The 18010-nt window shown below is 42.6% G+C and overlaps 1 protein-coding gene across 1 annotated transcript; it reads right to left on the minus strand.

Moving 5' to 3' along the window:
- Positions 1 to 1655: 1655 nt before the first annotated feature.
- On the minus strand, positions 1656 to 3513 carry LOC129846547 (equistatin-like). The gene is made up of 5 exons (XM_055914487.1): positions 3449 to 3513; positions 2873 to 2936; positions 2048 to 2179; positions 1857 to 1945; positions 1656 to 1777 (listed from the first exon to the last, which is right to left on the minus strand). Exons 2-5 carry the CDS (start codon positions 2922 to 2924, stop codon positions 1736 to 1738), a joined length of 315 nt encoding a protein of 104 aa, XP_055770462.1. The 5' UTR covers positions 2925 to 2936; positions 3449 to 3513; the 3' UTR covers positions 1656 to 1735.
- Positions 3514 to 18010: the final 14497 nt, after the last annotated feature.

The following is an 18010-nucleotide window of genomic DNA, read 5'->3' on the forward strand; positions in this document are numbered from 1 at the left end:
GCACCTTTAGTAAATCCGCTTTCTCTGTGAGAGCTTCCCATGTCTGGAATACACTGCCACCAGATATCACACTTTCACAAAATGCATGAAGACATGGCTAAAGGTCAATCAGATTCGTGAAGCAGGACCCCTAGCTGTGTATTGTCGCGTTCCATGTTGTCTGTAGCTTGTGAGGTGTGGAAACAATTTTTTGCTTTTATGAATTTTGTCTTGCTGCTTTTTTGTTCTGTTGCTGCTGTCTGAATGCTACATCTTGCTTATCCTATGTTGCTCTGTCTGTATGCTATGTCTTGCCCTATGTTGCTCTGCGTGTGCTCACTGCTCAATGATTTTCTATATTGTAATTGTTTTTAATAACCTGCCCAGGGACTGCGGTTGAAAATTAGCCAGCTGGCTAAAACCGTCACTTTTACTGAAACGTTGATTAATGTGCACTGTCCCTGTAAAAATATGATAAACGTACACCAACGAGAGCATCCTGTCGGGCTGTATCACAGCCTGGTACGGCAACTGCACCGCCCTCAACCGCAAGGCTATCCACAGGGTGATGCGGTCTGCACAACGCATCACCGGGGGCAAACTACCTATCCTCCATGACACCTACAGCACCCGATGTCACAGGAAGGCCAAAAAAATCAAGGACATCAACCACCCGAGCCACTGCCTGTTCACACAGCTACCATCCAGAAGGCAAGGTCAGTATAGGTGCATCAAAGCTTGGACCGAGAGACTGAAAAACAGCTTCTATTGCAAGGACATCAGACTGCTCAACAGCAATCACTAACTCAGAGGCTGCTGCCTACATTGAGACCCAAACACTGACCACTTTAAACAATGCCTCTGTTTACATTACTTTTATCACATGTATTTTACACCTTGTCTATGTTCTCGGCCATATACTTATGTACATATTCACACCTTTAGATATTTGTATTAGGTAGTTGGGGAATTGATAGATAATACTACACTGTCGGAACTAGTATTGCTACACACTAAAATTAGCATGTGTCAAAAAAATGTTGAGTTAATTGAAATGCATTCCAGGTGACCACCTCACGAATCTGGCTGAGAGAATGCTAGGAGTGTACAAAGCTGTAAAGGCAAAGGGTGGCTACTTTGAAGAATCTCAATATAGTTTGATTTGTTTAAGATATGATTCCATAATTGACTATTCCACAATGTAGAACATATTATAACTGAAAACCCTGGAACAAGTAGGTGTGTTAAAACTTGCCTGGTACTGTTGATATAGTATTTTTAGCCTGTAGAAGCTGATGGGATCCTCCTCTTTTTAATAGAAGCCATTAGGCTGTTCTCACCCAATTGCATAGCTTATAGAAATGTTGGCCAACATGAACCCATGAAGTGATTTAGATTTTCAAATTACATTTGCAATGATGTCAGAGTGACTAGAGGGACAATAGAGTGCTGAGTACCAGGCAGCTAACAAGTGTGGTAGACTACTAATGACCTTTACCAGCATCAGAGCTTGGAGAAGCCCAATTACTCCATGGTCACGTGGTATTTCATTGCCTTATTGTCCTGTAACCGCCAATGTAGTGGTAATACAGTCACCATAACAGTCCTACTTCCTCTATTTCCCAGAAATGGATTGGTTCAGATATCCTGAACAATTTATCACACCAACAATAAAGTAAGTAATTCAACCATTTAATCTGTTTATATGGGATGTGAATCAGTTCCTGTAGTACAGTAAAGACAACTGTCAATCATTTCAACGTCTTCTTTCCAACATCTTCATTCCAACGCCTTTCACCTACAATTACAGACATAACATCAACATCCAGAATCAGCTGCAAAGTAGTAACATTTAGTGAATGAGTATGCATATACACCTTGGTGGAACAGTTGATTGGAGCAGTGCCTGGTGGAGTCTCAGTACCCTGGATCTTCTGTCCGGTACTGGTCACACACCAACAGTAACCTACCAGAAATAGACATGTTCCATAAACAATAGACATATTACACTAACACATTGAAGTGTCACATTCAACTGAATTTAGTGTGTATGTGCGTCCGTGTTCACCTGCAGAGCCCCAACATTGCTTAGGGGTGTATTGTCCTGCGGCGTCACACGTTGGGATGTAGGCTCCAATTGGGCCATGTGTCGCGGCATCTCTAGCACGCTCACATGGGGTCTTGGGTCGTATCGTAGCATCTGGACACAGGTAACAAACATTGTAATGTGGACAAAATGTATGGACATAACACATTGCTGGACATACATTCCGGAATCTTGGGCTGCGTCCCATTTGGGACCCTACTCCCCCTGGTCAGAAGTAGTTTATACGGATTAGGGTTCCACTTCAGAAGTAACCTACGTACTAACTAGCTAAATACTGAAATTGTGCTACTTTTTTAAAAGCCCTATGCAGGCAAAATTCCATTTCTGTCTTTTGTATAACAGCTGATGAAACAAAGACTGAAAGTGGGGGTAAATTGTATCAGTGTTATTTCCTGATAGTTGCTAGACAATCCAATCATACATCCAGTTGAATGATCAAACAGTTCATATCAGAATACCTCAGGCCAGCATCTAGACACCAATATACATCTCTGGAACTCGAGGAGTGGCAGGTAGACTAGCAGTTAGAGAGTTGGGCCAGTAACTGAAAGGTTGCTAGTTTTTATCCCTGAGATGACAAGTTGAAATATGTCTGTGCCCTTGAGCAAAACCAAACCTTAAATTCTCCAGTGTCACAGTTGATAATGGCTGCCCTCAGAGGGTGTCCAAGGGACAACGGGTTATGAAAAGAAACATTAATACCTACGTGTGTGAATAGGACAGAGCAACACCCACTAATGTTTTATTAAAATGTTGGTGAGTAAGTGTGAGGTATGTCACTCTTACCTCCCAGAGCAAAAGCTGTGCTGACAAGCAGAATGATGGTCAATATCGCCATTGTGATAGTCTCCTGAGAGAGAAAGAGAGCATTTTAAATCTGGAATGGCTGTTGGTACTAGAGGAGAGGTTATGGAAACCCTGTGTTAAGTACAAAACTTAAACAACGGCTGAGGCAGCATTTCCTACACCCAGTCCAGAGGACCCCAAGAACCGAGTACGGGCAACACGGCACTACTAAGCTATTGCCAAAACTCCGGTATCATCTCTTCAACCACATACGATAGATAAACCTGGCACACAGGAATATGGATCCTTTCCAAATGGCTCCTCATTCCGTTTGTAGTGAACCACCTTTGACGAAGGCCCACAGTGCACTACATAGGGAATCATCCTAGATCTAGTCAGAGACTACCAATTTACTGCAAAGGTAACTGTTAGTCTATGCTCTTAATTTCAGGGGGGGGGGGGGGTCACTCCACAAAATGGGGACCTATATAGTGCACTACATTTGACCGGGGACACATAAGATTAAGGTGCCATTTAAAGGGGCAGCTAGTCTATTAAATAATGTCACAATCTCACCTTCTGCACTCTTCCAAGGGATTCACTGGTTGTCTCTCTGTTGTCTGTGAGTTACGGTCTACTTCTTCCACCTCTCCTTTTAAAGGACCTGTCACAGGTGTGACTAGTTGCCTCATTAACCCAATGAGAGTTTCGATGTCGGCCATTATCCAGTGGTGTAAAGAACTAAAGTAAAACTATGTGCAGGTTCTACTCAAGTCATCTTTGGGGGTATCTTTACTTTACTATTAATATGTTCGACATCTTTCACTGAATGATTAGCAGGACAGAAAAATTGTCTGATTCACACACTTATCAAGAGAACATCCCTGGTCATCCCTACTGCCTTTGATCTGGCACACTCACTAAACACAAATGTTTCGTTTGTAAATTATGTCTGAGTGTTGGAGTGTGACACTGGCTATCCGTAATCAAATAAAAAAACACGAAAATGGTACCATCTGGTTTGCTTAATATAATGAATTTGAAATCATTTATAATTTTGCTACTTAAGTATATTTTATCAATTACATTTAATTTTGATACTTCAGTATATTTAAAACCGAATACATTTAGACTACTCAAGTAATATTTTACTAGGTGACTTTCACCTTTACTTGAGTCATTTTCTCTGAAGGAATCTTCATAGGCAGTGAAGAGAGTAGTAGAGGAAGATGGGTCCAGTTTCGAGGGATCCTGAGAGGCTCCCTGTGAGTATGCCGAGGCCAATAGAGAGTGATAGGAATAACACGTGTTTCAGTAAGGTTGGTTTCTTAGCATTCATAGCCATGGTTATCAACTGTACCGCAGAAATGGAACATAAATCACAGAAAATAGATGTTGTGGTGGTAGCTGCAGAGAACTCCTTGGGTTATGAGATTTTACTGCAAAAGAGTGACAAGGTGTGATGAACGATAGTGTCCTGTTTTCCCAGGCTGCCGGCCTGCTGTAGGACAAAGCCCACGCAGTAGAACTCAGCTCACGTGCTAGGACACAGCCCACGCAGTACTAGTCAGCCTACGCAGTAGTTCTCAGCTAACGCACTAGGACAGTCCACCCAATAGGACTCAGCCAACCCCATAGTATGATTATGCATTTAATGCTTTTGTTATAAAATTATATTTTTGGGGTGAAAATGATCTTCCCCAAACGTGAAACTCATGCGCTGCATGTGCATGCCAGTTAGGCTCTACACTCATTGTAAAGAGGTTATTTGGCCACTTTAGTTGTAATACAAATGTAGCCAGGTGGTTAAATGGCATAGTTGTATTCATTTATATCCACTAGATGGCACTGTCCCTTTAAGAGATTCATAAATAAGGTGTGCAAGCAGTTATGGGATTGTACATGCGCAGCGTGTAAGAGTAAGCAAATACACTAGAGGGCTACTGAAATCCATCGTGGGTCCAACGTTACTTTGGATTGACATGGGGATGTTAGCTTCTTGCTAGCTGAATACCAGTGCTCCCAGAGACACGTTGTGGAGTTAATCATTACATTATTTAAAGCTGCTGTATGGGTGAGAATCTACTGTTCCATGTGGGGTTAAGGTATCACGTGGACAGTGTGTTTAAAGCAGAGCCACTTCTCAGATTGTTTTTATGCACTTTACCAACAGATGGATTTCACTTGATTGTGATTTAGACTGAATATGACATCATGGTGACTTCCTCTTGTGGTGATTTCCCTTCTACATGATCCTATTTTATATATAACCTTCGACAGTACAAACAACCCCAAATAATGTTTTGCCCTGTGCTGGGTTGACTTTCGCCAGGCTACACAAACCTTATCAAAACATATAGGCCTATTGGCTAGGCTACATGAGGTGTGGCACTATGATTTGAAAAAGTTGCAAAAAAAAGTTATGCATTGCTTCTTGCCTTACACTGGGCATCATTCACAAGTGATGGGCTAATATTGTCACCCATCAGACTATTCTTGATTTAATCTTGTCTTTACATGTACAAAAAAATAGTTGTGACATTTGTTTTGATTTAGAAAGGACAATTATCTTGCACCTGACTCGAATCGGGCAGGGGAAAAATACATTTAATCTATGCACTTAAATAGCGAATGGAGGATTATTTTCCCTTGTTTCATTTTCATGCCAGCCAGGTAGGCTATACTCCTGTAGGAAATATAAGCAATGTTCTTAATATTAGGAAAGTTGATAAATACAGCACGAGTCAAAAGTTTGGACACACCTACTCATTCAAGGGTTTTTCTTCATTTTTACTATTTTCTACATTGTAGAATAACAGTGAAGACATCAAAAATATGAAATATCACATATGGAATCAAGTAGTAAACAAAAGTGTTTAACAAATCAAAATATATGTTATATTTCAAAATATGTTATATTTGAGATACTTCAAAGTTGCCTTGATGACAGCTTTGCACGCTCTTGGCATTCTCTCAACCAGCTTCACCTGGAATGCTTTTCCAACAGTCTTGAAGGAGTTCCCACATATGCTGAGCACTTGTTGGTTGCTTTTCTTAACTCTGTGGTCCAACTCACTGAGACTGCACTCGTGGAGGTGGTAAATGACCTTTTAATGGTGTCAGACCATGGTTCTTCCTCTGTCCTCGTGTTCCTATGTAACAGTTTAACTTTAGTCCGTCCCCTCGCCCCGGGCGCGAACCAGGAACCCTCTGCACACATCAACAACAGTCAACCACGAAGCATCGTTACCCATCGCTCCACAAAAGCCGCGGCCCTTGCAGAGCAAGGGGAACCACTACTTCAAGGTCTCAAAGCGAGTGACGTCACCGATTGAAACGCTATTAGCGCACACCACCGCTAACTAGCTAGCCATTTCACATCGGTTACACCTACACCTTAGTGCTGCTTTGATACCATAGATCACCACATTCTTTTGGAGAGATTGGAAACCCAAATTGATCTACACGGACAAGTTCTGTCCTGGTTTAGATCTAATCTGTCGGAAAGATATCGGTTCGTCTCTGTGGATGGTTTGTCCTCTGACAAATCAACTGTATATTTCGGTGTTCCTCAAGTTTCCGTTTTAGTACCTCTATTGTTTTCCCTTTATATATATATATATATATATATATATATATATATATATATATATATATATAATATATATTACCTCTTGGTGATGTCATTCGGAAACATAATGTTAACTTTCACTGCTTGGCGGACGATAAACATTTGTACATTTAGATGAAACATGGTGAAGCCCCAAAATTGCCCTCCCTGGAAACCTATGTTTCAGACATAAGGAACTGGATGGCAGCAAATGTTATACTTTGAAACTCAGACAAAACATAGATGCTAGTTCTAGGTCCCTAGAAACAAAGATCTTCTGTTGGATCTGACAATTAATCATGATGGTTGTAGTGTCATCTCAAAAAAAACTGTACCGTTTTACTGCTAACCTACAAAGCATTACATGGGCTTATTCCTCTCTCTTTCCGATTTGGTCCTGCCGTACATACCTACACGTACAATACGGTCACAAGACGCAGGCCTCCTTATTGTCCCTAGATTTACTAAGCAAACAGCTGGAGGCAGGGCATTCTCCTATATAGCTCAATTTTTATGGAATGGTGTGCCTATTCATGTGACAGGCGCAGACTCGGTCTTGACCTTTAAGTCTTTATTGACGACTCATCTTTTCACTAGGTCCAATGATTGGGTGTAGTCTGGCCGAGGGGTGTGAAGCTGACAGTAAGGCACTGGAGCGATGAACCACCCTTGCAGTCTCTGCTTGGCTGGTTCCCCTCTCTCCACTGGGAATCTCTGCCTCTAACCCTATTATGGGGGTTGAGTCACTTGCTAACTGGTGCTCTTCCATGCCGTCCCTAGGAGGGGTGAATCACTTGAGTGGATTTAGTCTCTGAAGTAATCTTCCTGTCTAGGTTGGCGCCCCCCTCGGGTTCGGCCCGTGGTGGAGATATGCGTGGGCTATACTCGGCATTGTCTCAGGGTAGTAAGTTGGTGGTTGAAGATATCCCTCTAGTGGTTTGGAGGCTGTGCTTTGGCAAATTGGGTGGGGTTATATACTGCCTGGTTGGCCCTGTCCGGGGGTATAGTCGGACTGTGTCTCCCGACCCCTCCTGTCTCAGCCTCCAGTAATTATGCTGCAGTAGTTTGTGTCCGAGGGCTAGGGTCAGTCTGTTATATCTGGAGTATTTCTCCTGTCTTATCAGGTGTCCTGTGTGAATTTAAGTATGCTCCCTCTAATTCTCTCTTTCTTTCTCTTTCCCTTCTCTCGAGGACGTGAGACTGAGGACCATGCCTCAGCACTACCTGGCCTGACGACTCCTACTCCTTGCTGTCCCCAGTCCATATGGTCGTGCTGCTGCTCCAGTTTCAACTGTTCAGAAGAGGACCTGCCACCCCTCAGAGCATGGTTCCTCTCTAGGTCTCTCCTAGGTTCCTGCCATTCTATGGAGTTTTTCCTAGCCCCCTTGCTTCTACATCTAAATTGCTTGCTGTTTGGGGTTTTAGTCTTGGTTTCTGTATAGCACTTTGTGACATTTGCTGATGTAAAAAGGGCTTTATAAATACATTTGATTGATTGATCGAATGTAACTCTCGGTCTTCCTTTCCTGTTGCAATGCTCATGAGAGCATGGTTCATCATTGCGCTTCATTTTTGAAACTGCACTTGAAGAAACTGTCAAAGTTCTAGGAATTTTCCACATTGACTGACCTTCGTGTCTTAAATTAATGATTGGCTGTCATTTCACTTTGCTAATTTGTGCTGTTCTTGCCACAATATAAACTTGGGTCTTTTAATAAATAGGGCTATCTTCTGTATACCACCCCTACTATGTCACAACACAACAGATTGGCTCAAACGCAATAAGGAGTACAGTAATTCCACAAATGGACAAGGCGCACCTGTGAAGATGGCGCCGATGGAGATGGTCGCCTCGCTTCGAGTTCTTAGGAAACTATGCAGTATTGTTTTGTAATGTATTATTTCTTCTATTGTTACACCAGGAAATCTATAGTCTCATTACATTCAGCCGGGAAGAACTATTGGATATAAGAGCAACGTCAACGTATCAAAACTACGACCAAGAATTCGACTTTGCCGAAGCGGAATGTCTGTTCGGACCACCACCCAGGACAATGGATCTAATTCCAGTAGCCGACCCAAAAACAGCAAAGAGGCCACCTGGTCAGGCTCAGTAGACGTGGACGTCGCCCACCGCTCCCGAGTATACTACTAGCCAATGTCCAGTCTCTTGACATCAATGTCAACAAAATTCGAGCAAGGGTTCCCTTCCAGAGAGACATCAGAGATTGTAACATTCTCTGTTTCACGGAAACATGGCTCTATCGGGATATGTCGTCGGAATCAGTTCAGCCACCGGGCTTCTCCTGTAACGGTTGTCGTCTTCCTCCTCGTCTGAGGAGGAGAAGTTTGAAGGATCAGAGGACCAATGCGCAGCGTGGTAATTGTTCATCCTATTTAATGAAGTGAACAACTCAAAATACAAAAACAACAAAGTGAAAACCGAAACAGTTCTATCTGGTGCAGACAAACAACGACTGAAGACAACCACCCACAAAACCCAACAGAAAACAGGCTACCTAAATATGGTTCCCAATCAGAGACAATGACTAACACCTGCCTCTGATTGAGAACCATATCAGGCCAAACAAGAAACCCCACATAGAAACAGAAAAACTAGACTATACCCACCCAACTCACGCCCTGACCACACTAAATCAAAGAAAATACAAAAGAACTATGGTCAGAACGTGACATCTCCAAGCATCGGGCCGACAGAGATAAACACCTCTCTGGGAAGAGGAAGGGCGGGGGTGTATGCTTCATGATTAACGACTCATGGTGTAATCAGAACAACATACAGGAACTCAAGTCCTTCTGCTCACTCGACCTAGGATTCCATACAATCAAATGGCTGCCATTTTACCTACCAAGAGAATTCTCGTCAGTTATAGTCACAGCTATGTACATTCCCTCTCAAGCAAACACCAAGACGGCCATCAAGGAACTTCACTGGACTCTATACTAAATGGAAACCGTTCATCCTGAGGCTGCATTTATTGTAGCTGTGTATTTTAAAACTTCTTGCCACTATAGGGGGTGCTGTTTCGCATTAGCATAATTTGGTCTACAGATTAAACTGCCTAGTACTCAATTCTTGCTCGTACAATATGCATATTATTGTTATTATTGGATTGAAAACACTCTCTAGTTTCTATAGCCGTTTGAATTATGTCTCTGAGTGGAACAGAACTCATTCTACAGCACTTTTCCTGACAGGGAGTGAGATTTCAGAAATCTTGGCCTCTGGTCCCAGGTCAGTTTTAAAGTCCCTGTAAATGCTATGAGGATACAAACACTGCCCACGCCTTCCTCTAGATGTCAGTAAGAGGTGACAATTTGAATGGAGTCGATTGCGCAATCAGGGCCTGTATAAAAGAGCACAAGGCGGAAGTGGCTTTCTTTTCCTGCTGCGCCTGACGCACGAAGGACGTCGGACTGGCTCTCTTTCCAAGCTTTGGTTTAGCCACTTATATATCGCCGGTCATGTTTTTACTCGTCATAGGTGTTAAAAACATCATAAGGTAGTTAATTTAAACCGTTTTATAGCAATTTATATCCGTTTAGTGCGATTTTGAGGCATTTCTTTGTGATGCACTTTGAAGCGCCGGGCACGTTTCCAGTACCGGTCGAACGTTAGTGCCCATTTCGACGGACAAGAGGACATCTTTCGACCAAAAGACGATTAGACCGGAGAAAGGATACATTGCCCAAGATTCTGATGGAAGATCAGCTCATAGTAAGAAATATTTAAGATGATAAATCGTTGTTCTGTAGAAAAATGTTAAACGCATATTCCGCCATTTGTTTTGGTATAGCTTCGCTTGGCGAACCCTGTATTGCACAGTAAGGATAATTTTAGAAATGTAATTCAGCGATTGCATTAAGAACTAATTTGTCTTTCGATAGCTGTCCAACTTATATTTTTTTAGTCAAGTTTATGAATAGTTATTCATTAGACAAGATCACTGTCAAAGATGGCGCCCGACATTTTCAGGCCAGTTTTGCTAGTATTCTCATTGTATAACCACGTTTTTTTGTGGCTAAATATGCACATTTTCGAACAAACTCTATATGTATGTGTGTCATCGGAAGAATTCTGAGAAGGTTAGTGAAAAAATTTATATATTTTGGCGAAGATAACGATATCGCTCTCTGCGATATCGCGCTCTCTCTCTCTGCAGACGTGTTGCTGTGCGTTTTGTTGCTGTGCGATTTGCTGCGAACTTTACTTTACTTTGCTAGCTGACAACTTTACGTTTTTTGTTTTGTTTCTGTTTTTAATTACCGTTTATATTTTTAGTTTTTCCATCGCAACTTTTTTCCCTCATTCAACTTTTTCACTCCGGACGCTTTATCTGGACATGGTTCGTCAACACCTTCAACAGCCGAAGCTAAGTAGTAACATTAACATGATGTCTTCTAATTGCAGTCGCTGTACTCATAATATACAGGAGAACGATCGCCTTACGGCGAAAATAGCTGTGCTGCAAGCCCAGCTTCAGACGCAATCGTTAGGCAAGGGTATTTTCAGTGTAGGAAAGGAAGAAACAGCGTCTGTGCCACCAGTAAGTACAGATAGTAACGTTAGTATAAATCCCCCCGCACAGTCCCCGCAGCCGGACAACTTTCTCATGGCTTCTGGAGGGAAATGCTGTTGGAATGCTCAACCGGTGTCGCTCATTCAGCCGACAGAAACTTTCAACCGGTTTTCCCCATTATGTAGCGAGTCGGAGTCTGAGTCTGAGTCTTCTCTTGTCTCTACTCCTCCCGTTACGGGGTCTGAGACGCCGAAGGCTCCCACCGTTAGCTCTGACAAATTGAAAACCCTAGTCATTGGCGACTCCATTACCCGCAGTATTAGACTTAAAACGAATCACCCAGCGATCATACACTGTTTACCAGGGGGCAGGGCTACCGACGTTAAGGCTAATCTTAAGATGGTGCTGGCTAAAGCTAAATCTGGCGAGTGTAGAGAGTATAGAGATATTGTTATCCACGTCGGCACCAACGATGTTAGGATGAAACAGTCAGAGGTCACCAAGTGCAACATAGCTTCAGCGTGTAAATCAGCTAGAAAGATGTGTCGGCATCGAGTAATTGTCTCTGGCCCCCTCCCAGTTAGGGGGAGTGACGAGCTCTACAGCAGAGTCTCAGCACTCAATCGCTGGTTGAAAACTGTTTTCTGCCCCTCCCAAAAGATAGAATTTGTAGATAATTGGCCCTCTTTCTGGGACTCACCCACAAACAGGACCAAGCCTGACCTGCTAAGGAGTGACGGACTCCATCCTACCTGGAGGGGTGCTCTCATCTTATCTACCAACATAGATAGGGCTCTAACTCCTTTAGCCCCACAATGAAATAGGGTGCAGGCCAGGCAGCAGGCTGTTAGCCAACCTGCCAGCTTAGTGGAGTCTGCCAATAGCACAGTCAGTGTAGTCAGCTCAGCCATACCCATTGAGACTGTGTCTGTGCCTCGACCTAGGTTGGGCAAAACTAAACATGGCGGTGTTCGCCTTAGCAATCTTATTAGGATAAAGACCTCCTCCATTCCTGCCATTATTGAAAGAGATCGTGATACCTCACATCTCAAAATAGGGTTACTTAATGTTAGATCCCTCACTTCAAAGGCAGTCATAGTCAATGAACTAATCACTGATCATAATCTTGATGTGGTTGGCCTGACTGAAACATGGCTTAAGCCTGATGAATTTACTGTGTTAAATGAGGCCTCACCTCCTGGTTACAAGTTCTGGCCTGGTTTAGATCTTACCTGTCGGAAAGATATCAGTTTGTCTCTGTGAATGGTCTGTCCTCTGACAAATCAACTGTACATTTCGGTGTTCCTCAAGGTTCCGTTTTAGGACCACTATTGTTTTCACTATATATTTTACCTCTTGGGGATGTTATTCGAAAACATAATGTTAACTTTCACTGCTATGCGGATGACACACAGCTGTACATTTCAATGAAACATGGTGAAGCCCCAAAATTGCCCTCGCTAGAAGCCTGTGTTTCAGACATAAGGAAGTGGATGGCTGAAAACTTTCTACTTTTAAACTCGGACAAAACAGAGATGCTTGTTCTAGGTCCCAAGAAACAAAGAGATCTTCTGTTAAATCTGACAATTCATCTTGATGGTTGTAAAGTCGTCTCAAATAAAACTGTGAAGGACCTCGGCGTTACTCTTGACCCTGATCTCTCTTTTGACGAACATATCAAGACTGTTTCAAGGACAGCTTTTTTCCATCTATGTAACATTGCAAAAATCAGAAATTTTCTGTCCAAAAATGATGCAGAAAAATTAATCCATGCATTTGTTACTTCTAGGTTAGACTACTGCAATGCTCTACTTTCTGGCTACCCGGATAAAGCACTAAATAAACTTCAGTTAGTGCTAAATACGGCTGCTAGAATCCTGACTAGAACCAAGAAATTTGATCATATTACTCCAGTGCTAGCTTCCCTACACTGGCTTCCCGTTATGGCAAGGGCTGATTTCAAGGTTTTACTGTTAACCTTTAACCTGTTGGGGATGGGGGCGCTGTTTAGACTATTTATGCTAATTTGGCTAATTTTTTAAACGGCTTCCCACAAAATCCTTGATCGTACAATATGCATATTATTATTATTATTGGATAGAAAACAGTCTATAGTTTCTATAGGAGTTGAACTTTTGTCTCTAAGTGGAACAGAGCCCATTCTACGGCAATTTCCCTGACATGGATTCAGATTTCAGAAATGTTGGCCACTGTTCTGAAGTCAGTTAAAACGGCATTGATATTGCTATGACTATACGGACACTTCTTACGTCTTCCCCTGGATGCCTTTACGTGATGACGATTCCAATGGGGTCGATTGCGCGTTCACAGGCCCTATAAATCAAAAAACCCTGTAGCTAGCAAGTCTTTCCTTGGTGCGTAACGCGCGTGCTGGACACCGACCCGCTCCTGTTCCAAGCGTTAGTTTAGCCTGTTATATTTCTCCGGTCATCTTTTCACTCGTTATAGGAGTTAAAAACATCATAAGGTAGTTAATTTAAAGCGTTTTATAGCAATTTATATCCGTTTAGTGCGATTTTGGGACATTTATTTTTGCAACGATGTGAATAGTTGGGCACGCTTTTCAGTTCATCCCGAACGCAGTAGGCATTTCCACATGGCAAGAGGACAGCTTTCCACCAAAAGACGATTGCTCTCAAGAAAGGATCCTTTGCCCAAGATACTGATGGAAGAACAGCTCAAGGTAGGACATTTTTATTATGATAAATCGTGTTTCTGTCGAAAAATTTTAGTGGCTTAGGACGCCATGTTTTATGACGTAGCTTCGCTAGGCGCAAACTGTATTGAAAAGTAAGGATAAATTAAAAAATGTTATTCCGCAATTGTATTAAGAATTAAATTGTCTATCAATCCCTGTCCACCCTATATTTTTTAGTCACGTTTATGAGTATTTATGTATAAGAGTAGATCACTGTCTAAGTGGCGCAAGGACTTTTTCTGACCAGCTTGTCTACATTTCACATTGTCTAACCATAATTTTGGTGGCTAAATATAAACATTTGCGATCAAACTCTATATGGAATGTGTAATATGATGTTACAGGAGTGTCATCGGAAGAATTCTGAGAAGGTTAGTGAAAAAATTAATATCTTTTGGCGATGTTGACTTTTATCGCTCACTTTGGCTAGAATCAATGCTGGGCTGCTATGTGCTATGTGCTACGCTAATATAACGATTTATTGTGTTTTCGCTGTAAGACACTTAGAAAATCTGAAATATTGTCTGTATTCACAGGATCTGTGTCTTTCGATTCGTGTATGCTGTGTATTTTTACGAAATGTTTGATGATTAGTAAGTAGGTAAACACGTTGCTCTAAGTAGTTTTTCTATTCCATTTGTGACGGTGGGTGCAATTGTAACCTATGCCATCTACCTGAAATATGCACTTTTTTCTAACAAAACCTATCCCATACCATAAATATGTTATCAGACTGTCATCTAATGAGTTTTTTTGTTGGTTAGGGGCTATAAATATCTTAGTTTAGCCGAATTGGTGATGGCTACTGGTGTTGGTGGACAAATAAAAGATGGTGGATTATGCTAATGTGTTTTTAGGTAATAGATGTACATCTTTACATATTGTGTCTTCCCTGTAAAACATTTTAAAAATCGGACAAGTTGACTGGATTCACAAGATCTGTGTCTTTCATTAGCTGTATTGGACTTTAATGTGTGAAAGTTAAATATTTAAAAAAAATACTTTTTTTGAATTTCGCGGCACTGGTTTTTCAGTGGGGGGGGGGGGGGGTGTGCCGCTAGCGCCACGCTGATCCTAGACAGGTTAAAGCGTTACATGGGCTTGCTCCTACCTATCTTTCCGAGTTGGTCCTGCCGTACATACCTACACATACGCTACGGTCACAAGACGCAGGCCTCCTAATTGTCCCTAAAATTTCTAAGCAAACAGCTGGAGGCAGGGCTTTCTCCAATAGATCTCCATTTTTATGGAACAGTCTGCCTACCCATGTGAGAGACGCAGACCCGGTCTCAACCTTTAAGTCTTTACTGAAGACTTATCTCTTCAGTAGGTCATATGATTGAGTGTAGTCTGGCCCAGGAGGCGGAAGGTGAACGGAAAGGCTCTGGAGCAACGAACCGCCCTTGCTGTCTCTCCAGGGCCGGTTCCCCTCTCGCCACTGGGATTCTCTGCCTCTAACCCTGTTACTGGGGCTGAGTCACTGGCTTGCTGGTGCTCTTTCATGCCGTCCCTAGGAGGGGTGCGTCACTTGAGTGGGTTGAGTTACTGACGTGAACTTCCTGTCTGGGTTGGCGCCCCCCCTTGGTTGTGCTGTGGTGGAGACCTTTGTGGGCTATACTCGGCCTTGTCTCAGGATTGTAAATTGGTGGTTGAGATTATCCCTCTAGTGGTGTGGGGGCTGTGCTTTGGCAGAGTGGGTGGGGTTATATCCTTCCTGTTTGGCCCTGTCCGGGGGTTTCTTCGGATGGGGCCACAGTGTCTCCTGACCGCTCCTGTCTCAGCCTCCAGTATTTATGCTGCAGTAGTTTATTTGTCGGGGGGCTAGGGTCAGTTGGTTATACCTGGAGTACTTCTATCTTATCCAGTGTCCTGTGTGAATTTAAGTATGCTCTCTCTAATTCTCTCGTTCTCTCTTTCTCTCTGAGAACCTGAGCCCTAGGACCATACGTCAGGACTACCGGGAATGCTGACACCTTGCTGTCCCCAGTCCGCCCGGCCTTGCTGCTATTCCAGTTTCAACTGTTTCTGCCTGCGGTTACGAAACTCCTACCTGTCCCAGACCTGCTGTTTTCAACTCTTAATGATCGGCTATGAAAAGCCAACTGAGATTTATTCCTGATTATTATTTGACCATGCTTGTCATTTATGAACATTTTGAAAATCTTGGCTCTCTCTAATTTTCTCCTTCTCTCTTTCTCTCGGAGGACCTGAGCCCTAGGACCATACGTCGGGACTACCGGCCGTGGTGACTCCTTGCTGCCCCCAGTCCGCCTGGCCTTGCTGCTATTCCAGTTTCAACTCTTCTGCCTGCGGTTATGGAACCCCTACCTGTCCCAGACCTGCTGTTTAACTCTTAATGATCGGCTATGAAAAGCCAACTGAGATTTATTCCTGATTATTATTTGACCATGCTTGTCATTTATGAACATTTTGAAAATCTTGGCTCTCTCTAATTTTCTCCTCTCTTTCTTTCTCTCGGAGGACCTGGGCCCTAGGACCATGCGTCGGGACTGCCGCCCGTGGTGACTCCTTGCTGTCCCCAGTCCGCCTGGCCTTGCTGCTATTCCAGTTTCAGCTGTTCTGCCTGCGGTTATGGAACCGCCACCTGTCCCAGACCTGTTGTTTTTCAACTCTTAATGATCAGCTATGAAAAGCCAACTGAAAATTATTCATGATTATTATTTGACCATGCTTGTCACTTATGAACATTTTTGAACATCTTGGCATAGTTCTGTTATAATCTCCACCCGGCACAGCCAGAAGAGGACTGGCAACCCCTCATAGCCTGGTTCCTCTCTAGGTTTCTTCCTAGGTTTTGGCCTTTCTAGGGAGTTTTTCCTAGCCACCGTGCTTCTACACCTGCATTCTAGCTGTTTGGGGTTTTAGGCTGGGTTTCTGTACAGCACTTCGAGATATTATCTGATGTACGAAGGGCTATATAAAATAAAATTGATTGATTGATTTGGCTTGAATCAATGCTCGGGTAACGTTTGCATATGTGGTATGCTAATATAACGATTTATTGTTTGAAATTGAAATATTGTCTGAATTCACAAGATCTGTGTCTTTCCATTGCTGTGAGCTGTGTATTTTTAAGAAATGTTTTATGATTAGTAATTAGGTAATACACGTTGCTCTCTGTATTTATTCTAGTCGAGTTGTGATGATGGGTGCAATTGTAAACTATGATTTCTACCTGAAATATGCACATTTCTCTAACAAAACCTATCCTATACAATAAATATGTTATCAGACTGTCATCTGATGAGGTTTTGTCTTGGTTAGTGGCTATCAATATCTTTATTTGGCCGAATTGGTGATAGCTACTGGTGGAGAGAAAAAATGGTGGACAAAGAAAAATGGTGTCTTTTGCTAACGTGGTTAGCTAATAGATTTACATATTGTCTTCCCTGTAAAACATTTTAAAAATCTGAAATGGTGGCTTTATTCACAAGATCTGTATCTTTCATTTGGTGTCTTGGACTTGTGATTTAATGATATTTAGATGCTACTATTTAATTGTGACGCTATTCTAGCGATGCTAATCAGTGTGGGGGGTGATCCCGGATCCGGGGTTGAGAGGCGTGAAAAGTTAACAAAGCAGATTTGAGAACAAGGCTACCTAAATTCAACCAGCATATTGATTGCGCTATGAGCAGGGTCAATACCTTCGACCACTGCTACTCTAACTTCCGCAATGCATACATAGCCCTCTCCCGCCCTCCCTTCGGCAACTCCGACCATCTTGCTCCTACCGTGTTATAGGCAGAAACTCAAACAGAATGCAGCAGTGGCGAGAACCAGTCAAAGCTGGTCTGACCAATCGGAAGCCACGCTTCAAGATTGTTTTGATCACGCGGACTGGAATATGTTCCGGTCAGCTTCAGAGAATAACATTGACCCATACGCTGACTATGTGAGTGAATTTATAAGGAAGTGCATTGGAGATGTTGTACCCACTGACTATTAAGACCCTAAGCTTGTGAGGTGTGGAAACAATTTTTTGCTTTTATGAATTTTGTCTTGCTGCTTTTTTGTTCTGTTGCTGCTGTCTGAATGCTACATCTTGCTTATCTTATGTTGCTCTGTCTGTATGCTATGTCTTGCCCTATGTTGCTCTGCGTGTGCTTACTGCTCAATGATTTTCTATATTGTAATTGTTTTTAATAACCTGCCCAGGGACTACGGTTGAAAATTAGCCAGCTGGCTAAAACCGTCACTTTTACTGAAACGTTGATTAATGTGCACTGTCCCTGTAAAAATATGAT

Source organism: Salvelinus fontinalis, unplaced genomic scaffold (genome assembly GCF_029448725.1).
Source record: "Salvelinus fontinalis isolate EN_2023a unplaced genomic scaffold, ASM2944872v1 scaffold_0584, whole genome shotgun sequence".
NCBI lineage: Eukaryota > Metazoa > Chordata > Actinopteri > Salmoniformes > Salmonidae > Salvelinus > Salvelinus fontinalis.